Here is a 24485-nt window from a genome sequence, read left to right on the forward strand (position 1 = left end):
GTGTTTTCTTTCATCGCCTCAGTGATCACACACAATCCTACAATCGATAAACCGCTCGAACTGGAACCGCTCGCTTACCGCCGCTGAGACGAGGAACAGAGAACAAAACAGAGTGCAGAAAATTACTGATAAGGATGTAGATCATTTATTTCCTTTTTCAGTCTTATCTGATGTGAAGTGGGGCACGGTGGCTTAGCGGTTAGCACGTTCGCCTCACACACACCTCCAGGGTTGGGGTTCGATTCCCGCCTCCACCTCGTGTGTGTGTGGAGTTTGCATGTTCTCCCCGTGCCTCGGGGGTTTCCTCCGGGTACTCCGATTTCCTCCCCCGGTCCAAAGACATGCATGGTAGGTTGATTGGCATCTCTGGAAAATTGTCCGTAGTGTGTGTGTGTGTGTGTGTGTGAGGGAATGAGAGTGTGTGTGTGCCCTGTGATGGGTTGGCACTCCATCCAGGGTGTATCCTGCCTCGATCCCCGATGACGCCTGAGATAGACACAGGCTCCCCGTGACCCGAGAAGTTCGGATAAGCGGTAGAAGATGAGTGGATGAATGAATGATGAAGATCCTCTAACGACAGACCTGCCATTAACAAAACTGCAGCCAACGTTCAATATTCTGTTATTTTGACAATCTTCAGGACTAAAGATTTCAATTAAAGCTCAGTTGAAGTTTTCAGTGCATGTATCACAGCTGTGAGATCTGACGTGACGTCTGCCGAGGCGAGTCTGAGGAAATAGGTTTAGAATAAATGATGTGACTGTCATCAGGAGAAGAAACCAATTTCATATGAAACACTTTAGCTGTTAAGAGGCAGTGATGACCTGTAACCCACTGACCATGAATTAAACAACAGGACAGGTGATAGCATCAGGACACACACACACACACACACACACACACACACACACACACACACACGCAGCACATCTTGCTCTCGTCTCTGTTCTGCCTGTGTAAACCTGATACCGCGCTCTTCTTTCGCTCCAACGATCCGACAACCAATTACCTGCTTCTAATGACCTCATTACATCACGGATCCTGATCAGGGCTGATACCTGATACACACACGCACACACACGCACACACACGCACACACACTTCTGTTACACACAGCAGATACACTGAGAGAAAGGGAACAGATGGAGTGACACCCAAACCTCACTGATACAGGTGTGTTTTCTCACAGAGAGGAAGGAGGATTGATGTTCAGAGTGACGGTTCTGTCAGAGACCGAAGTCGACGCCTTTTACCATATCAGCGGCCGATTTAATCGGGTGGATGACAAAGTTGTGTGTGAGTGTGGAACGTCTGACCCACCAACAGGGCAATAAATGTTCTAATGTAGTTTCTCCTGTCTGAACCCTGACATGGTTACGGTGAGGACTTGTTTCCTACAGGATGATGTACATGATGCTACACTGAGCTCTAAAGAGGAGATGTGAACTCCATGTGGTGTTTTACATCACTACAACATTTATCAGACTGTATATATAACCACACCCCCAGTGTCACCCAGATGAGGATGAGGTTATATAATCACACCCCCAGTGTCACCCAGATGAGGATGAGGTTATATAATCACACCCCCAGTGTCACCCAGATGAGGATGAGGTTATATAATCACACCCCCAGTGTCACCCAGATGAGGATGAGGTTATATAATCACACCCCCAGTGTCACCCAGATGAGGATGAGGTTATATAATCACACCCCCAGTGTCACCCAGATGAGGATGAGGTTATATAATCACACCCCCAGTGTCACCCAGATGAGGATGAGGTTATATAATCACACCCCCAGTGTCACCCAGATGAGGATGAGGTTCCCCTTTGAGTCTGGTTCCTCTCAAGGTTCCTTCCTTTACCATCTAAGGGAGTTTTTCCTCCCCACAGTCACCTGAGTCACCTCAGACTTGTTCATTAGGGATAAATACATACACATTTATATATAACTAATATTAATCTGGGATTTTTATATTCTATCTATCTATCTATCTATCTATCTATCTATCTATCTATCTATCTATCTATCTATCTATCTATCTATCTATCTATCAATCTCTCTCTCTCTCTCTCTCTCTCTCTCTCTCCCAATCTATCTATCTCTCTCTCTATCAATCTATCTCTCTCTCTCTCTCTCTCTCTCTCTCTATCTATCTATCTATCTATCTATCTATCTATCTATCTATCTATCTATCTATCTATCTATCTATCTATCTATCTATCTATAACTACATAACTAAAGGGCCACACTAACTTTTGAACTAAACTAAATTCATCTGCCTTCCTGTCTGTCTCTTTGTACATCTATCTGTCTATCCCTCTGTCTATCCCTCTATCACCCTGTCTATCCCTCTGTCTATCACCCTGTCTATCACCCTGTCTATCCCTCTGTCTATCCCTCTGTCTATCACCCTGTCTGTCTGTCTGTCTCTCCTGTTATATAAAACCCTGTTTCTGAACCCAGAGAGTGGAGGAGGTCAAACAAACTGCTGTGCGACAGAAAAACAAAACTGTGGATTAAATTGGAGACAGAGCTTGTGGTTTGATTTGTCACGATTCTGCATAAACTAAGCTTTCCCCTGTGATAGGAAAGCGAAACACACACACACACACACACACACACACACACACACACACACACACACACACACACACACACACACACACACACACACACACACACACTGAAACTTGATCTTCTCCCGTCTGTGTTTTCATCTCCCCAGTGAGGAAAAGGAGCGTCTCGAACCATCTGGGCTTCTTCCATGTCAGTACTTTAAATCTCTTCTATTATTATATTTTTAATAAGAGAGAAATAAATGTGGCATGAAGACCGAATGTAAAAAAAATGCAGAAAATCTCTGTGTGTTTGTGAATGTAAACAAAATGTGACATTGATGTTTTCCCTGATTCCCACTTCCTGAGGCCCATGAGAGCTTTGGGGCTTGAATCCCACTTGGATTATTTACACCGAGAGAAAGAAAATACAGACGGACGCTTTAAACGTTTCTATAAAATCTACAGCTTACAAATACTTCACTAAATTCTAACTTCTAACTACATTTCTTTCTTTCAGCCCACATCCTGCTTTGGATTTATTTGAAGAGCTGTTTGGGGTTACAGTCATAGAGCAGAGGGCTTGTGTTAATAATTAATTAAACACATGAAGCAATGTGAAAATACTCTAAAGACCATGTGTACTGAAGGGATAAGAAAAAAGAAAGAAATGTAAACCTGATCTGGAAGTAATAAACACACACACACACACACACACACACACACACACACACACACACACACACACACACACACACACACACACACACACACACACATGCATTTATGCACACAGGTATGGTCAGGTCCAAAGGTCTGGGTTTGTTTTGAAATGTATTAAAATGATCCCAGGTTCTTGGAACGTCCCTGAGAAGCTCGGGCTGTGTTAAATTTCCATGCAATCTATTTACATACAGATGATGTATCTAATGAATGAAAGTATCATTAATAAACATTTCAATCTTTCCCTTCCTCCAGTTCTAAACAACCGTGGAAACAATTATTTTAGAACCAGAATCCACATCAAGAACTTCAGTAACACCAGCACATCTTATACACCTTCACTATGGACACAATTTCAGTCTCATCAGAGACTGCTAGAGAGTTCGTCTAACACTGCCAAGGTTATTTATAATGGATTTGGAAGCTTGATGGATGTAATTCAGGTGAGCGGAGACATAATATACTCTCACTGTCAGATTTCTCTTGGTTGAAGTATTCTGGAAAATTTCTAAACATCACCTCTGGATAAAATGATTTATTGGAACGAATCAAATTCAACATGACTCAGTGCTGCATTGTGTAGCATCTGTATATTTTTTTGACTAACTTCTAAGTAGAGACAATTTAACTGACTGAATCCGTGACTTAATGACTGACTGAATCACCTATTGTCTCACCGAACGAATCACTGACTAAATCACCTACTGAATCAATGACTGAATCACTGACTGAATCACTGACTGAATCACCTACTGAATAACTGAATGAATCACCTAATGAATCACATACTGTCACTGACTGAATCACTGACTGAATCACCTACTGAATCACTGACTGCATCACTGACTGAATCACCTACTGAATCACTGACTGAATCACCTACTGAATCACTGACTGAATCACTGACTGAGTTGCCTACTTATTCACTGACTGAATCACTGACTGAATCACTGACTGAATCACCTACTGAATCACTGACTGAATCACTGACTGAAGTTAGCTGCTGTGCCGTTTTACACTGGTGTGGATCAATCTGTTGTAAATATAATAAGCTATTTAAAGGTTTTCCATGTGTCTGTGTCTGCACGATGACATACTGTAGATTGTGTTGTTAAGCTTTACAGACTCTAATGTCACCTCCACGTATACAGGTGCATGTTAATGCCATTTACCTGTGAATGATGCGTTTGTTGCGCAGGTAATTCAGCGCCAAAGCGAGTTCACAGATGTAGAGTTTCACAGTGCTCTCGGAAAAATGTACATTCTGTTGAAGATGATAGCGCAGGTCTCCTCCTAACAGAAGATCGACCACCATGAACATGTCCTCCTCATCCTGAAAAGAGTACCTACAGTAATACACACAGACAAAGAACATAAAAGACTGGAACTCTCTCATCGGATGTGAAAGCAATCGAACGTCATCATTAGCTACGTGTGTTACACAAGTGAAGAGAAGTCTGTCTCCTTAACCTATAGGTTCGTCCCCCAGACCTACATCTGCATTTGCCTGGTGACGTTTAAGCACATACTGTAGGTTTAAAGTAGCTTTTTATTTCGTCATTTTCTCCATACGTTTAATGGACAGGATAAATGCACCAACCCCTGAACAGCATCAGTGTGCATTAGCATGACGTTTTCAAGCTCCTTTTACTCACGAGAAGCTTTAAATTATTAAATGTATATTAGGCCGAGTGAAAAGCTGACAGGAAAATCAATGTTCAATGACCTACAAAATGGGCAAAATAAAAGCTGTTCATATTTTACTAAAAGTAACACCTGGTTAAATCGGGGGACGAACAGGAAATTCATTCTCATTTAAATCCAATTAATTTTTTTATTCTTCATTACTTTCTTCTTTATTTTTGGTTTATTTGTTTATAAAACAGTTTTGTTAAGAAGTGTGAAAGCTGCAATCGTTCCCAGGACAGAAGAGCTCCAAACCCAACGCAATTCCAAAGATTCTCTGCTGAAACATAAATTTGTTGTTGTGATCAGACTTTCTGATCACCTTCCTGTCAGACCCTATATGATAAACTACTGGACCTACTACCGTGTTCGGTGAGTCGAGCCAACCGTTTAAATCAGATCGATAAAAGTCAGTCGCTTTAGCTTTACTGTAAGAAGCTCGGCTCAGCGATACGGTGTTTATTATGTTAAACTGGGGGAGGTTTAAATCTGTCTGTGCCTCCTGCGACTCACCTGAATACTATTGTGGCACTTATTTATACACAGATTCAACTATTATTATTATCATTGTTAATAATGATAATGAAAACTGTAATAATTAGAAGGAGAACATGAAAGTGATTATTATTACTATTATTACTATTATTATTATTTTTATTATTGCTGTTCTTGTTGCTGTTCTTAGCCAGACTGAGAGAGAGAGAGAGAGACTGAGAGAGAGATACAAAGAGAGAGAGAGAGAGAGAGAGAGAGAGAGAGAGAGAGAGAGAGAGAGAGAGAGAGAGAGAGAGAGAGAGAGAGAGAGAGAGAGTAAAATATAATATATAATATATATAATAAGATATAATAAGATCAGGCTCTTCTGGGACCATGACAAGCGTGATGTTACAGGTTCAGTGCTTTAAGTGGAAAACCCCTGTTGTATTTGTTGTTTACTCTGACTGAAGGGGGTCCCGGGGTAATTTTCCCTCCATGACGTTTCGGGTAATTAGCAGACAGGCTGTAAGTCTTTACAGGGAAGACTGACAGAAAGAGAAATTCTCAGAACCCTTGTAGTAAACGTTCATCCTCTGGTCAGGAGTTTAATACGGAGAGGGATCAGTTGTGCATCTACTGAACCCCGCATCAGCATCGTGAGCCGAACATAAACCAGGTTATAATACGATTCAATAGCTTTTAGAAGACAAAACGAGGACTAATGTCATGTCACGTAATGACATCAAGATTAAATTTCACCGTCTCTCTCTGGGATCATCTCATTATTCAAAATGCACTTAGGAGCAAGAACAGAGGAGAAAAACGAGCGGGAATATCCAGTGTGTTAAAAATGAATAAGTAAAAATGTTTAAAACACAAAATGTGATAGAGAGAGATATAGAGGGGGTGGGGGTCGGGGGGGAGAGAGAGAGAGAGAGAGAGAGAGAGAGACTGTGTATAAACGTATATAATTTTGTGTATAAACAACATCCTATTTTCTATCCTGGAATTTGTCGAATTTCTGGATTTGATCCCAATAATCATGTGTGGAGAAAAAAGTGTGAACAGTTTATCTGCCTATGTTCACTGATTCTTTCATCTACAGATAAACAGCACTCCATAAGACAATACCAAACACAATACCAAACACAATACCAAACACAATACCAGAAACAATACCAAACACAATACCAGAAACAATACCAAACACAATACCATACACAATACTAAACACGAGACCAAACACAATACCAAACACAATACTAAACACAATACCAAACACAATACTAAAGACAATACCAAACACAATACCAAACACAATACTAAACACGAGACCAAACACAATACTAAAGACAATACCAAAGACAATACCATACACAATACTAAACACGAGACCAAACACAATACCAAACACAATACCAAACACAATACTAAAGACAATACCAAACACAATACTAAAGACAATACCAAAGACAATACCATACACAATACTAAACACGAGACCAAACACAATACCAAACACAATACTAAAGACAATACCAAACACAATACCAAACACAATACCAAACACAATACTAAACACGAGACCAAACACAATACTAAAGACAATACCAAACACAATACCAGACACAATACTAAACACGAGACCAAACACAATACCAAACACAATACTAAAGACAATACCAAACTCAACACCAAACACAATACCAAACACAATACTAAAGACAATACCAAACACAATACCAAACACTATACTAAACACAAGACCAAACTCAACACCAAACACAATACCAAACACAATACCAAGCTACTCTGCTGCTGCACTAAACATCATACTGAATTTATTAGTGAGAGTAAATTGTTTATCACCTCTGACAGGTTTCTTTGACTCACCAGCTGGGGTTTTTATTATTTATTGGCAGTAAAATAACCCAGTTTCATCAAGCTTAGAAAGCTGACAGGAACGTTTCAGTCTAAAAATGACCATGTCATGTGACACGTCCATTAAACATACAGAGACTGAATCAGAATATCAGACGTTAACTCTAAAACGAACTCGAGGCCATATGGGAGGACGTGGAGGTGCATGAACACACACTCGGGGGTAAACGAGTGGACCAGCACTTTACCTGAGACAGGTTTGCTGATTTCAGACGGAGCAGGATGATGGATGACACTTTGGGGCACAGATTCAATCTCAGGCTGAAAAACCTGCTTATGTAAAGAAGGAGTTTTCCTTCTCACAGCTAAAACTGACCTGCGACACTTTCTCAGCAGCCTCTGTGGTGATGAGCTGCACGATTTGTGACCAAACTGGATTCTGTTTTCTCTGATAATATTTTATTAAAGCCTTATATTACTGTAGCAGTGTGTGGTTTTGTCTGCGTATCAGTGGTTTAATGATTTATTCTATATTTATGCCACAGATACTAAAACCCATGAGTCTGAATCACCGCTAATTAGGGAAAAAAAAGAAAACACAAATATTTTTTGCAAATATTTCATTATTTCACTTAAAAATCCTTAAAAACAAATAGAGAATTTCATAAAATAAAAGCAATAAAGCAGACATCAGCTCATACTCTTATAGGAGTACTGCTAATTATGTTATTCCTTCCTAGCTAGTTTTTATAAAACTATCCATCATCATTAGTCAATATCAGACTGATCAGGTTCTGAATAATGCAGCAACATGCAAAATCATTCAATCATTCTGATCCTGATGCACCACAAACACCAGCCATGTTACAGTTTCAGTTTACTGTCCTGTGTAGAAATAATGGTGAACTAAAGTCGTATCCACGGTGGCTTAGTGGTTAGCACGTTCGCCTCACACCTCCAGGGTTGGGGGTTCGATTCCCACCTCCGCCTTGTGTGTGTGGAGTTTGCGGAGCGGTTTCCTCCCCCGGTCCAAAGACATGCATGGTAGGTTGATTGGCATCTCTGGAAAATTGTCCGTAGTGTGAGTGTGTGAGTGAATGAGAGTGTGTGTGCCCTGTGATGGGTTGGCACTCCGTCCAGGGTGTATCCTGCCTCGATGCCCGATGACGACTGAGATAGACACAGGCTCCCCGTGACCCGAGAAGTTCGGATAAGCGGTAGTGAATGAATAAAGTCATGTGAGTTCACTAGAACATCTTGTGCTTCTGGGTGCATTAACAGTGACAGAAAGCTCCCCTCCTTCCTGCTCGAATAAAGAGGCCATTTCTCTTCACTCGCCAAGATGATTCTGCTTATTGTCCTTAAACTCGTAATTGAAAGACCGACATTGATCTCTCGCGAGTGATTTAAGCATTGCACTAGCGCAGCAAAGGAGGATGTACTGCGCTTTGCACCAACAGCTAATAGAAAGAATCAGGGAGCTAAAGATAATTAAGGAAAGAGAAAGTCGTAAAACTCTCGATTGGGCTTTAACGACCGTGCTGTCTTTATTTTTTACTTATTGGACAGGAATCCGAAGACAGAAAACAGAGCAAGAAAACGAAACTATTAACATTAATCACAGCTTTAAACACTTACTGTATATTTAGTTCGAACTAACACGAGTACGTTGATGTATTTTTTTAGCCACTAAGGAAACACGGTTTGGGTTTGATGTCCTGGACGTCAGCCGTGATGGACAGATGAAGCAGTACTCACCAGAAGTTCACCAGGAACGGGTGCTCCAGGTTCTGCATGATCTGAAGCTCTTTGAAGACGTTGCGCACTTCATTCCGTTCCACACACTTGAGCTTGTTCATATACTTCATGGCGTACATCTTCTTAGTGTCCTTTTTCTGCACGATGCACACCTTTAAAATCAAACAAAAAGATCAGCTCTGCATCCGACATACAGTACAGTATGACTTCTAACATAGATGTTCATTACAGCACATAAAGTCATTCGGTACGTTGCAGAGGAACAGAACGGTTCAGTGATCGGTGTTCGTTTTTACACTGTAATAATAAATACAGTTCGAGAAACCGTCAGTATTTAAGCTTGAGAGTCAGAACACATGGTTTAATCAATGGGGCAGTAATTAACAGGTCGGGGTCATTTCGAGTCTCATAATTATAACTATAATTAAATTCCTTTTACATTCCCTTAGGTGTTAATGTACAGTCAGAACATTCAGGTCAGGATGGAGGTGTAAAGATGAACACAAGACATCTTCACACAAGACATCTTACCTTCCCAAAGCTGCCCTTTCCAATAGCTCTGAGTATCTGGAAGTGGTCAAAGTTGACTGCAAATAATTGAGAAGAATTTAGGAATACACACACACACACACACACACACACACACACACACACACACACACACACACACACACACACACACACACATTAATTCATTAATAGTTGATTAATTCCCCGTAACAGCAGCTCCGACAGTAGCACAGCGGCACATCACAGCTTTATATTAACGCACTGGTTTCAATATGTTTTTGTTTCCATAGTAACAACTCATTCACAGGGATGTTTTACTCCTGCACTACACTGACGACCAGCAGATTAAAAATAAAAACGTCATCACTTCTTCGTACAACTATAAAAAAAGAAAAGAAAAGGATTTTGTGGTATTATGATATCTCAGGGAAGTGTGGGATGTCATAATGGATCATTACGTCAATATTATATCATCATTCTTGCTAATAATATGACATTATGTGTGGACTCAAAGCACCTTCTCATATCAGCTGCACTACTCGTTAAACTGCTGTTTTTATCTTCCTTATTTGCGAGTGTTTTAGTCAGCGATGAATTCAGTACTGAACGTGAACTTATCTCTGAATGCGTAGGATTCCACACACTGCTGGTAACTCAACACTCAACACATTGAATTTTCTCTTTTCAGAACAACTCTATTTCTAGCTTGCTGTTTATAGATGGAGGGTTTTATTATATGTTTGAATTATTGGCACAAACATGCAATGAAGCCACGTCTCCTTAAGAGAGACAAAGTGATGATAACAGTGAATCTTCCAAACAAAAAGGAACAAAAATCAATTACTTTTGACTTTTATATATATTTACTGGATACTTACTATATATACATATTTTTGAGCTATCAATAATGAATAAAATAAATTGGAGATTAAATAAAAGTGTAATAAATGAAATATAATTAATTGTTATAAGGGAATGAAATCATTATTAAACACTTACCCTCTTCATTGTGTTGGCTGTCAGCGGATCTGCTGGATGATCCGAGTCCCATCGTTCCAGCTCACAGAAACATGAGGAGTGTTGGACGAACTGAAATATACACACACACACACACACACACACACACACACACACACACACACACACACACACACACACACACACACACACACACAAAGTGGTGATGATGATGAAAGTCAGATGCCCCTCCCACACACACACACAAACAATGATGAGAGCCATATGCTCCTCCCACACACACACACACACACACACACACACACACACACACACACACACACACACACACACTCACACACACACACTCACACACACACACACACACACACACACACACACACACACACACACACACACACACACACTCACACACACTCTCACACACACACACACACACACACACACACACACACACACACACACACACACACACACTCACACACACACACTCACACACACACACACACACACACACACACACACACACACACACACACACACACTCACACACACTCTCACACACACACACACACACACACACACACACACACACACACACACACACACACACACACACACACACACACACACACACACACACACACACAAACACACTAGTTCAGGAGGATTTTCCACCAATCCTTAGCACCATAGATGTATCATTTGTGAGTGAGTCAGCTCTTTGAAACGAATCTTTAAGGAATCAATTGAGAGAAGTGGATAAATGAATAAATGGGTAAAGAAACAAAATTAAAATATGAATTAAAAATGCTTAATTTATTTGAAAGCATGTAGCACCTTGAGCTTTTATCTGTATTTAAACAGAATTAAAAACAAACATAATGCAAAACATCTTTTCATTTCGTAATTCAGAGAGTTTTTGTAAAACAGAAAGGAGGAAAACAACTGAGGCTAAAAGAGTTGACAGGTGAATTAAGCCTATTAGCCTCATTATCTGATGAGTCGAGTTTTGATGAGTCGGATCATTTCGTCTGGAGTCATGATTCTTTCTAAACCTCACACACTTAATATTCTTCTTTACCTGACTATGGTGAGCGTTTATTTAATCTTCCTTTAACTTTTAATGAATAAACATTTATTCCTTTGCACCATGAAGAGTGGCGTCAAAGACCCGGGGTTCAGTCGGTCAGCCGTACGATCTTGAATTGAAATACATTTTTAAGTAACGAGAAGAAAAATATTACATAGTACATAATTATTGGTGGACAAAATAAAAAATAATAATAAATGTGTTCTGGTTGTTCCTCTGTACATAAGCAAGAATACAGACGGGAAAAATAGACCAACAGACGTTCTGATGGATTGTTGTTAATATACATGAAGCTGTTCAGATTAAAATAAATAAATAATGAATACTTGCACGTGTTTCTACAATACAACATTTATCAGACTGTATATATATATAATCACACCCCCAGTGTCACCCAGATGAGGATGAGGTTATATAATCACACCCCCAGTGTCACCCAGATGAGGATGAGGTTATATAATCACACCCCCAGTGTCACCCAGATGAGGATGAGGTTATATAATCACACCCCCAGTGTCACCCAGATGAGGATGAGGTTATATAATCACACCCCCAGTGTCACCCAGATGAGGATGAGGTTATATAATCACACCCCCAGTGTCACCCAGATGAGGATGAGGTTATATAATCACACCCCCAGTGTCACCCAGATGAGGATGAGGTTATATAATCACACCCCCAGTGTCACCCAGATGAGGATGAGGTTATATAATCACACCCCCAGTGTCACCCAGATGAGGATGAGGTTATATAATCACACCCCCAGTGTCACCCAGATGAGGATGAGGTTCCCCTTTGAGTCTGGTTCCTCTCAAGGTTCCTTCCTTTACCATCTAAGGGAGTTTTTCCTCCCCACAGTCACCTGAGTCACCTCAGACTTGTTCATTGGGGATAAATACATACACATTTATATATAACTAATATTAATCTGGGACTTTTATGTATTAATCTTTATATTATATTAACCTTTGTGTATTACATTTATATTAATAAAACAAACATATTAATATTTTTTATATTAAAATTTGTGTATTGTGTTTATTATGTTCTGCTTCGAGACAAATTACAGAAATGAATGCGAATTGAAGTGAATTAAATTTACTTGTAAATGTGTTTCTGTAGAATTATTACCTCACGTTTCTACTCATTATGAATAAATCTGACATAAAGGTGATATTGTGATATTTAAATTAAAATAAAGTGTTGAGTTCGAACAGTTTTTATTAATGTTAATAACACGATGGAGTTTTCAGTGTGAGAAGCGGTCAACAAAGGTTGCCAGATTGGACCACATCCCTGCTCTAACTACTATTTAATATCAGAGTTGCCAGATTAGCCTTGAATTGGTCAATAATATTAACATGGTCGATAATAATAGCATTTTGTAACACGTTTCTGTCTTAAAGACGATAAAATTAAACAAGCAGTGTGTCATGTTACTGAGAAACCTTTAAACTACACTGTTAACATTATTATAAATCACTCAAACTGGAAACTTCTTCATTAATGCTAATATATTCCAATATATATTCTAATATAATATATATATTTTTAGTAAAGTCCATTGTTAAAAACACTATAGAAATAAAACTGACCCGTATCACTTTACTGTAATTATTAATAATTTATATTGACGCACTAAGTGTACTCGATATATTACTGAATTAAACACACTTTGAAAAAAGTCCTGTTTGACTGCAAATAAATAATCCAATCTGGCAACCCTGAATCTGTAACTAAATTACAGCTAATCTGAATTAAATACAGTACTGTAGGGTCAAGCGTGTCCCAGATTTAACGTGATTAAATCCCAATCTGGCAACACTGTGCGCATCGAAGTACGTGATTGGCCCATAAAATCAACAGAACCGCTCGTGCACATTTATACATCATACATTTACCCGAAGGGATATAATAATTATTATCATCAGTTTATTAGGTTATATAACAGTTCCTTATATAAGTGAATATAAATAGACAGATAATAATAATAATATGATCAGATCTATAGTAAAAGTTTTTTTCTGCATCAGAACTTCTTTTATTAGCAGAACGAGTAAGTTTCTAAGTTACAGCACACAAGTCATGTAAGTGTCCCGTCGGTGTGCAGTCACAGGAAAGTCATCAGCTTTAATACAGCCGCAGTGCTGAAGCTGAGGACACTCAATGACAGAGCAGACATCATGTCCTGAACTGCAATAAACACTAAACATCACTCTGCACTCACCTCACACACGACGGTGATGATGAAGAGGAAGGAGGGGAGGATAAAAGATGCTGAGGAAGAAAGATGAGATGCTCCTGTGTGACTCCTCGGATTCCACCAAGTGTTGGTACAAAAAAAAATAAAAAATGCTCGGGGTTGCCAGATTGGAGCCACTGTGAGCATTACAACACCCTCACCTGCATACCAATAATGTTTTTTTTTTGAGAGAGAGAGAGAGAGAGAGAGAGAGAGAGAGAGAGAGAGAGAGTGTGAGAGCGAGAGAGACAGAGAGAGAAAGAGACAGAGAGAGAAAGAGAGAGACAGAGAGTGAGACAGAGAGAGAGAGAGAGAGAAAGAGAGACACGGAGAGAGAGAGAGAGAGAGAGAGAGAGAGAGAGAGTGTGTGTTTGAGAGAGAGAGAGAAAGCGAGAGAGACTGAGAGAAAGAGACAGAGAGAGATAGAGAGAGAGAGACAGGGGGAGGGAGAGAGAGAGAGAGAGAGAGAGAGAGAGAGAGAGAGAGAGAGATCATATAACACTGCAGAAGTTGTTTCTAGCTTGTGGGTCTTTATTTAAAACTCAGTTTGTTTAATTCAACAACTCTATTTTTTCCTAATGTACTTGACTAAACATTTCATGCTGGAATGTACAATTAACCTCGACATTAATATTATATGAAATTTTAAAATTCTATCTTAGTGGATTTTATGCCATCGTTTACCAGAAAGAGTGAAGAAATATATTATATTCGATATTTGGCCAATTGTGTTGCTCGTGATTAGAAGAAACCTAATAAACATGTCATTGTGAAATATTTTGTATTCTTCTGTTTTGTTCTAAGGGTGTACATACTTTTGCACACAATCGTTAGCATGACGCATGTGACTGTATTTCCTTAATACTACTGTATATATATATATTAGACTGCACAATGGACCTGAAGCGCATTCCTCTGTCCTCTCCCTGCTTACACTAAACACACACTTCTACTGTAAGTGTGCATTTCTAAACTGCATGGATTGAAGGTCATACAAACTGGCTGGTGGGAAATGAGCTAATTCCCTCTGGTGCTAAAACAAAACCCCTCTAGAATTCATCCATCTTTCACAAGCGAGGCCATCATTCAGACGCAGAACAAGCCAGCTAGCTCTCATCTTCCAGCCAGATTGCCATTAGAGACTTGGCAACTGTGGCTTACTCAGTCAGATTAGACGTGTCGTGCTCACACAGCTCTTTTCCAGCGTCACCTACGTCTGCAAACAGCTTTCTTTTTCAAAATTACTTCTGACTCTGCTTTGTTTTTACTCTCACAGTCTATAGAGAATATGTTCAATATGTGTGTGTGTGTGTGTGTGTGTGTGTGTGTGTGTGTGTGTGTGTGTGTGTGTGTGTGTTTTTGTTCCTAGGATTCCTAGGATAGACTCCATTTTACAGTAATCCAAATGCTAGCATTTTTTAAAGGAAAACTGAGGAACCCTGATGAAACCTACATGGATACCATGAGAACAAACATGAGAAACATTGCATAGACAGTAATCCAAGCACAGGAGCAAACCAGGAACCTTGGATCTGGAGGTGACTTTACTACCCACAGTACCTCATGTAATTCACTTGGGTAACATGTTCTCCACATCCTCTGGGTTCTTCAGTTTTCCCTTACAGGGTCTTCAGTTAAAGGTTCCAGGAACCGTCAACTCCATAAAGAAATCTTGCAGGTTGTTGATTTTCACTACTTGTGTATTCTGTCTCTTTTTAATAAAGACTTGACCTTTTGTTCTCATACAATCGTGTTATCTGTTCTTTTCACTTGCAGGTTCTTCGAGTCCTTTGTGTCCTTGTTTGCTGGAATATTTTCTGAACACGTGTGTCTACCTGAACAGAGTGAACTCTGAAGCTCGGCTTGACCTTGAGAAAGTCTTAAATTAGAGCTTTTAGGTCATCGTGCCTGAGGAGCTCATGCCAAAGAACACGTTAGCGTTCAGCGACATCTACTGACGATTCTCCACATTAACTCACATTGTGATTCATCTCACCCAAGCTGAAAGGTAGAACCTGCTTAGCTTTACAGAAATCACATGAATTTCAAGTGTGAATGATCACGAGTCATATAACACTTCAGTCTAAAAGCTTTTGGTTTGGTAGTACTTTTTTATTTTTAAAACTTTTTTGGCTTTATGGATGAACATCAGTGTTTTAAATCTCATGCAGTAGCTACAGGACGTTTGTGGAGGAACAGTAGCAGTGGGGTGGTGTGGGGCACAGAGGCAGACGTCATGACACGAGTGAGTTTCAGTTCAGTTTTAAAATGGTATGGAACTGAACAAACACCTGAACACTGTATCTGTAAATAAAAAAAGAACAAATCTTTCAGATGTTGTAAAGGAGAAACCTTCATGAGAAGGACAGTCTAGAATTACCTGGAGGTTGGTGACACATGGTGAGATCTGAGAGATTACAAGGTCCTGACATGACGATCCAGGAATGTACTGCAGAACAGCTCGGTTCAGCAGATGGACTAAAATCCAACAGGAGATCTGAGCAGAAACATGAGTCAAGTCAAGAAGCTTTTATTGTCATTATTTCAACCATTTATAGCCGAAGCAGTATATAGTGAAATGAGACAACATGTCTCCAGGACCGTGGAGCCACATAGAACAAAATCAGACCTACATCCTGTAGAACAACACAGAGCTAAGGACTTTAAGTAAGTAAGTTAATACAAAAAGTTAATACACAAAACAGCGCCGACTAGTGTACATACTGTATATTCTGTAGTACATTGTGTAAAACTATAGTATTCTGACCAAGAGGGTTGTATTTAAACATGTCTAGACTTATAATAGCAGCAGTTATGTGAGTTATTGTTATGAATTGTGCAAAACAGCAATAGACTGAATGTGTAAGACAACACGTAATCATTAGGATTTGGTTGTGCTGTAGACATGTGTGTGTATTTAATGCAGATCAGTGCAGCCCACATAGTTGAGTGTGTGTTTGGTGTGTGGCGTGTGTGTGTGTGTGTGTGTGTGTGTGTGTGTGTGTGTGTGTGTGTGTGTGTGTGTGTGTGTGTGTGTGTGTGGTGTGTGCGCAATTTCCCATTTTTGCATCCGGAGTGGCCGCTGCGTGAGAAAAAGAAAAAGTTTTTCTCACTCACATGAGTGTCTTAGGGAGGACCCACCCACACCCACACCCACACCCACACCCACACCCACACCCACACCCAAACCCACACTCACACCCACCAGTGGCTCTTGGCCCCGTTTGTGTAGTATGGATACTGGACATCATCTGAGAGAAAGCATCATCTGTTAGTTCTGTTCAAATATTAATGCATCAACGATCTGCTGAGAATATTTATTTCATTCTTAGTTAGTTTTTTTTTATTTTTTATTCTTTATTAATAATACATTTCTTACTCAATTTACTGTATATGTAATTCTTTAGCATTCAAGAGTTTTTCTGTTCTATGCACAAAACTGTTTTAGAAGAAATGTTTTTGTCTGTATTCAACTGATGACCACAAGATGGCGATATTGTGCAGTTTTTCCACTAAAACTGTCTTTAGTATCGATTTGTATAAAACGTAAAGTTTACTTAATTTTCACCAAAAATTAAATGTTTAAATGAATATCGTTCTGGAAATAAAAGAAAATCATTTTAAATAACCAAAAAAGAGAAGTTTCTATAAACATAGAGATGTGTAAATGATCCTGCATTATTATCTCACTTTAAATCATTTTGTTTTGCCTCTTTAATTAATATTCTAAATATTCATCGATTAACATAATAAATAAATAAATAAATAAATAAATACATACATAATAATAATAATAATAATAATAATAAACTTTATCTACTAAAGATCATAATAACTAAATATTGAAATGATGAAATAAAATATTCCACCCCATTACACAGATAAGGGGGCGTGGTTTGGGTAGGGTGGGCGGAGAGTGTGTTGAGAGGAGGGTCGGGGCGTGGTTTGGAGTTGTGGACAGTTTTATTGCTTCAAACGCTACAGGTGGGCGGGGCGTGTTCTGAGAGGAGGGGGCGTGGTTTGGAGTTGTGGACAGTTTTATTGCTTCAGACGCTACAGGTGGGCGGGGCGTGTTCTGGGAGGAGGGGCGTGGTTTGGAGTTGTGGACAGTATTATAGTGAGAGCTTCAGGTGGGCGGGGCGTGTTCTGAGAGGAGGGGGCGTGGTTTGGAGTTGTGGACAGTTTTATTGCTTCAGACGCTACAGGTGGGCGGGGCGTGTTCTGAGAGGAGGGGCGTGGTTTGGAGTTGTGGACAGTATTATAGTGAGAGCTTCAGGTGGGCGCGAGACGTTAGCAGGTTGTCTCGTGTACCTCGGGATGCGTCCTTTAGCATTGTAGCTCATTTCTCTCGAATTGCGTCGTGTTTATTTTCACTCGTTTGTTTTTTTTCCTCACAGAACGTTTTATATATTGTTGTTAAACGGTGACGATGAAGTTTGCTGTGACACCGTGGGGTAAGTTTGTGTGAGTAAAAGCTGCCTCACGACACAAACTTCGCCTCGTCTTTAAACGCCCTCATCGTTACTCGGATTTTATTCAGCATGTCGTTGTTCGGTAAAATCTTCCGTTTCCCGTCCGATAAGAAGAAAGTGAAGCAGTACGAACACGTCCACAGGAACGTGAACCCGGCTGACGTGTGGGACCTTGTGGGAGAACTGGGAGATGGAGCTTTCGGTAAAGTTTATAAGGTGAGTTTAGTTTCATCTGTCAGCTATTTAACACGAGACTTTTTCCTCCTTCACACACTGTACAAACCAGTTTAACTGCATTGGTGCTGTCATCAAGCCTGTTACACACACTGTGTCATCGCAATGTATCTGAGCAGCATCACGATACTTTACTTCACGATACTTTACTTCACGATACTTTACTTCACGATACTTTACTTCACGATACTTTACTTTACTTTGCGATACTTTACTTTACTTTGTGATACTTTACTTTACTTTGTGATACTTTACTTTACTTTGTGATACTTTACTTTACTTTGCGATACTTTACTTTACTTTGCGATACTTTACTTTACTTTGCGATACTTTACTTCGCGATACTTTACTTTACTTCGCGATACTTTACTTCGTGACACTTTGCTTTACTTCGTGACACTTTGCTTTACTTTGCGGTTCTTTACTTTGTGATACTTTACTTCGCTTTATTATACTTTATGGTACTTTACGATACTTTACTTCACAATACTTCACTTCACAATACTTTACTTTACTTCGCGATACTTTGCTTTACTTCACGATACTTTACTTTACGATACTTTACTTCACGATACTTTACTTTGCTTTACTTTGCGATACTTTGCTTTACTTTGCGATACTTTGCTTTACTTTGCGATACTTTGTGATACTTTGCTTTACTTTGCGGTTCTTTACTTTGTGATACTTTACTTCGCTTTATTATACTTTATGGTACTTTACGATACTTTACTTCACAATACTTCACTTCACAATACTTTACTTCGCGATACTTTGCTTTACTTCACGATACTTTACTTCACGATACTTTACTTCACGATACTTTACGTTTACATCATGTTACGATACTTTACTTCACGATACTTTGCGCTACTTCGTGACGCTTTGCGTTACTTCGTGACGCTTTGCGTTACTTCGTGACGCTTTGCGTTACTTCGTGACGCTTTGCGTTACTTCGTGACGCTTTACTTCTCGATACTTTACTTCGCTTTATGATACTTTATGGTACTTTACGATACTTTACTTCACAATACTTCACTTTGAGATACTTTGCTTCATGATATTTCACTTCGCGGTACTTTGCTTTACTTCACAATACTTTGCTTTACTTCACGATACTTTGCTTCATGATACTTTACTTCACGATACTTTGCTTCATGATACTTTACTTCACGATACTTTACTTTTACTTCACGATACTTCACAATACGATACTTTATTTCATTATACAGTATGACTGTAATGTTTCTGAGGGGAGCAGCATCGCGATACTTAACGATACTCGGCTTTGCGATACGATATCTACGGATCTTGTGATATGTTCTGTATGAACGCACCATACAGTCAGAACATGACTCGTAAAGTTAGTGTTTAATGTATGTCATTATGTAATGCTTAATATGATAAGAGGTCAAAACATTGCTAAAAACAAAATAATCAACTCCTCACACTAAAATAAATATATAATAAAATACAGAGCTATTAAAGTCAGCTTAGGGAAGGGAAGGTGTGTCAGGGTAACAATGAACTGGTCAGATGGGTGGGGGGCAGAAATCAGCTGACTCTCCCATTAATAGTAGTTGGACCTGATAAACTGTAATGTCTCCTGAGCAGTTTGGGTAATAAGTGAGTCATTAAATACATCTTCAGACAGCAGTTTGTACACACGTCTCCTCCCTACATCATGACGTTTCAGCAGATATCAGGACTAAAATAATGCTACAGAACTTTAGTGTCAGCTGAACATGTTGTGATTGTTTGTCTAAATATATTTTACATTTTTACACACGAGACTCGAACCCACAACCTTAGGGTTAGGAGACAAACTCTCTAAGGCCACGTTCACATTGCAAGTCTTAATGCTCAATTCGGATATTTTGCTCAGATCTGATTTTTTTGTTTGGCTGTTCACATCACCTTTTAAAATGTGGCCTATCAGATACCAGTTTGAACCGTTTGCTGTTTCGAACTGACCCGCGTGCACAAACGAACGATAATGATGACGTCACACATAGCACGCCGTCTCGCTAAAGTTGGCGAGGTTATGGAGGAAGTAAGCATTTTCACTTTTCTTTCTAAATGTGTGTGTGACGGCAGCACAGAGACGCGGTGTTTTCAGATGTCGAGGGCGACTTTTGATTATTTGATCCGTTTTGTAGGTGTGGTCACGTTCGTGTGCGTCCTCGCCGGCACATAATTGTGACGAATGTCGATGCAAAAAATCAGATTTACCTGCAGTGTGAATGTTAGGCCACGACTTCCCCGTACACCATCGTACACCAAACCTGTTTGTCATGGACGTCCACTTAGTAATCGATCATCAGGGAAATAGGAATCATTTACCAAATGTAATTTGAATCCGTTTCACGTGTACCGTAATGACGTATTAAACATTCTTCTGGATTATATTTATGTTGTGTTTTTAAGGTTTTTATCTGACTTACTCATTTAAAAAAAGAAGAAATTCTCAGAGGTTTGGATCGCTGGAGGTTTGGATCGCTGGAGTAAAGTACGAGTCTTCCGAAATAAAGTCTAACTAACATAAAGTACATTTTTCCCACCTCTGATGTTTGATGTGCAGTTTTGCAGGATTGTTGTATTCCTGTGTTTAGACCTTTTTACCCCGGAGAGTAATTACTACTCTACAAATTCCTGGAGATCTGGGGTGAGATTACACATGAAATGGGATTAATATCTCCATGAGCTTCCTGCACTGAGCGGAGATCCCTGATTAACTGTTCGGGAGGAAGACAGTCAGTTTGTGGGTTTGGCTGGAATGATAATTACACGACTCGGTGTGACATCGTGACTGCCTTCACTTACACATCATAAGCCCACGTTTACATGGTTAAAGTTAGTTAGTTCATCTAAGTGTGTGGATCATGATACAGCTAGTTTTGTTAAAGCGGTATATATTCGGTTTGTTTACTATCTAAGCTTGTTCAAGTTTGAGTTAGTTCACAGTAAACACCGTAAACCGTCATTTGCTGGTAAACGTGTAGTATGCGGTAAAAACAAACGCGTACGTAAATTCTTAACGATTTCGAACAGCTAACGGCCGCAGCGTGAGGCTTCAGAACACAAATTCTGACTTAATGCTACAGTAGTTTGTAGGTGAGATTTAACACGATGCGTACAATCAGGAGTCGCGCGTTAGAGTCGCGCGTTAGAGTCGCGCGTTAGAGTCGCGCGTTAGAGTCGCGCGTTAGAGTCGCGCGTTAGAGTCGCGCGTTAGAGTCGCGCGTTAGAGTCGCGCGTCTCTTCCTGTGGTTTTTAAATCATTTTAAACAAACAGAACAAACTCAGAACAGCTGGAACATCTGCAGAAAATCATAAGCAACATATTGCTAAGTATAAATTTATATAATTATTATAATTAATATAATATTATTTATAATATAAATAAGTGCTCAAGATGTAACATTTGCATTTTGTCGTATTTGCAATAAACAAATAATTAATAATAATAATAATAATAATAATAATAATAATAATAATAATAATAATAATAATAAATATTTTTTATTTACACACCTGGCCTTTGTCTGTCTGTCTCTGTTCCTTTTCTGGAGACTAACAGCTCTTACATCAACTACAGGTGAAGAACATAAGAAGCATATAGGTGTTTTTTTCTGATTGTTTGAGCTGCCGTAGGTGTGTGTGAGTGTGTGTGTGTGTGTTTGTGAGAGAGAGTAAACTGTTAAAAGGACAGGACGGTGGTCTGTAGAGGGTGAAATCACATGTCGCTGACAGAAGACGCAGGTTAATCGCTGCGCCTCAGACGTGTTGGTTATAAGTGATAAGACATTTACATGGGGTGTGTGTGTGTGTGTGTGTGTGTGTGTGTGTGTGTGTGTGAGAGAGAGAGAGAGAGAACTGAAACTGTGACACTCCATAAAGATCTCCTCCTTTCTCCTTCTCCAAGAGCTTCAGGGTTTCTCCAAAAAGTACAAGAAAATCTTGGATTTAGTGTCAAATCATGACGTTTTACATAAAATAAAAATAATTCAAATCTAACAGTATAACCAAATATTTAATGGTGAAGATGGAGTTAAAACAAACAAACACAATAAATAAATAAATATAACGCATTATATTTAACAATCGACTCATTTTGGAAACTAAAAATGCGACAACACCGAAGTCCGTTTTAGTGAGACGGAGAAAAGAAACCGAAGGCGTTGTTATTATAGCTGTAATATGACTAATAACATGCCTATGTACGGTGTCTGTGTTTTAATAGTCATTTTTGTATTTTTTTTCTATTTTTATTTATTTATTTATTTATTTATTTATTTATTTATTTATTTATTTGGTTATCTATTTATTAATTTATTTAATTGTGCATTTTCTCTCCACCTATTTATTTATTTATTTATTTATTTATTTATTTATTTATATATTTATATATTTATATTTTTGTATTTTTGTATTTATTTATATATATCCAAAAGAAATTTTCGATTTTCAACTGAAATTGTGTTGAAAAGTTATTATTTAAAAATATATATTTTATTATCATATACAATCATTATTTCTACACCTGTATCCCTTTAAATCATGGGTAATATTATGGGTAATATTCCATATTATTTTAATAACTGAAACAAAAATAATCAAGTAAATATAAAAGGACATCTTTAGACGTACGGACACAAAACTCTGTTTCAGGGTCGTCATTGAGAAAGGAGTCTCGAAAATGTTAACACGCACGTTTTACACACACGTTGTAATATTTACTTATAGCATCTTGTTAATTAGGTAATACTTTCCCTTATGTCATTATGTCACCGTACAAAAACGGCTGCTAACTTTTCACACTGTGTATATCTGGCTGTTCGGCTACTCGAGAAGATGTGGCGTTCGTAGCCTGGAGTGTTTACACGGGGTGCTGATCTGTGTGCGTGTGTGTGTGTGTGTGTGTGTGTGTGTGTGTGTGTATAGTCGGGGTAATGACATTAAAGTGTTGTGGTTGCAGAATGTCTACAGGAAGTTTGTCAGCTCTCAGTGGAAGCAGATCGACTACAGTCGAGTAGTTAGGACCCCGAATTGAAGAAACTGTTAATTTGTGGTTAAAGTGTAATGTTACTACTTAAATTATTATATTATTAACTAGACAGAGAAGAAAAAAAAGTAACACAACTAACCATAACACTAATAATGATGAAGGCTCATCACAGGTTACTCTGTAATTACAGACTGAACTGAGCATGATGGCGTTTTTATCTCCGTACATTCGAGCTACATGTTGGGGGAAACCCACAGACACTAACTGTGATGTATTTAGTGTATGTTTATCATCCTGTGTGTGTGCGTGTGTGTGCGTGTGTGTGTTGTTTAAACCGTTATAGGGACTCGTTTAAAAAAAAAAAATCATCATGATCTGAGAATTTATTTCATTTTAACCAGCTATAATAAACGACCGTATTTTAGAGAACGTGCTGCAAGCTCGGCCTCGTCCCTCTGTTGTTGTGTTATCAGTCTCTCGGGTTTGATCTGTGAGAACTTCCTGTTCTCCTTTTCTTTTCTTTTTACTTTTTTTTTTTAACACAGGGATAGGCTTCTGTGTTTGTTCAGATTTTTTCCCCTTCGGAGCCGCTGTTTAGTCTGATGCTCGTCTACGGCTTCAAGTCAAACTGATAAACAAAAAAAACTTTTAAGGAATAAAATATCGTTCTTTACTTTTTTTTTTTTTACCTTTTTTTTTAACTAACTGGTTCTAACTTAATAATTAGTAATGAATGTTTATAATAAAAATGAATGACAATAACATAACAGTAATATATGGGTATATGAGTGAAGTCATGTGTAAGATTCTTACATTTGAGCTTTTATAACTTTTATAACTTCAGTTATTAGAGTTTTTCATCCTG

At 38.8% G+C, this 24485-nt stretch overlaps 2 protein-coding genes and 1 long non-coding RNA gene across 3 annotated transcripts in view; 1 reads left to right on the forward strand and 2 right to left on the reverse strand.

Annotated features, from left to right (window-relative positions):
- Nucleotides 1-14105, reverse strand: part of stk32a (serine/threonine kinase 32A) — a 27406-nt gene extending 13301 nt beyond the window's left edge. Inside the window, exons 1-5 of the mRNA XM_027158859.2 lie at nucleotides 13895-14105; nucleotides 10596-10685; nucleotides 9618-9673; nucleotides 9087-9238; nucleotides 4457-4630 (exon numbers count right to left, since the gene is read on the reverse strand). Coding sequence (XP_027014660.1) covers nucleotides 4457-4630; nucleotides 9087-9238; nucleotides 9618-9673; nucleotides 10596-10647 — 434 coding nt within the window. The 5' untranslated portion in view covers nucleotides 10648-10685; nucleotides 13895-14105. The remainder of the gene's footprint in view (nucleotides 1-4456; nucleotides 4631-9086; nucleotides 9239-9617; nucleotides 9674-10595; nucleotides 10686-13894) is intronic.
- A 1870-nt stretch (nucleotides 14106-15975) lies between these two features.
- Nucleotides 15976-22413, reverse strand: LOC113650507. Its single transcript, XR_003442436.2, has 3 exons — nucleotides 22147-22413; nucleotides 16290-16406; nucleotides 15976-16213 (listed from the first exon to the last, which is right to left on the reverse strand). It is a non-coding gene; the product is annotated as an uncharacterized LOC113650507 (long non-coding RNA).
- Nucleotides 18157-24485, forward strand: part of stk10 (serine/threonine kinase 10) — a 32094-nt gene continuing 25765 nt past the window's right edge. The window contains exon 1 of the mRNA XM_027158899.2: nucleotides 18157-18597. Coding sequence (XP_027014700.2) covers nucleotides 18451-18597 — 147 coding nt within the window. The 5' untranslated portion in view covers nucleotides 18157-18450. The remainder of the gene's footprint in view (nucleotides 18598-24485) is intronic.

The sequence above is a fragment of the Tachysurus fulvidraco genome, chromosome 21 (assembly GCF_022655615.1).
Source record: "Tachysurus fulvidraco isolate hzauxx_2018 chromosome 21, HZAU_PFXX_2.0, whole genome shotgun sequence".
In the NCBI taxonomy this organism is placed as follows: domain Eukaryota; kingdom Metazoa; phylum Chordata; class Actinopteri; order Siluriformes; family Bagridae; genus Tachysurus; species Tachysurus fulvidraco.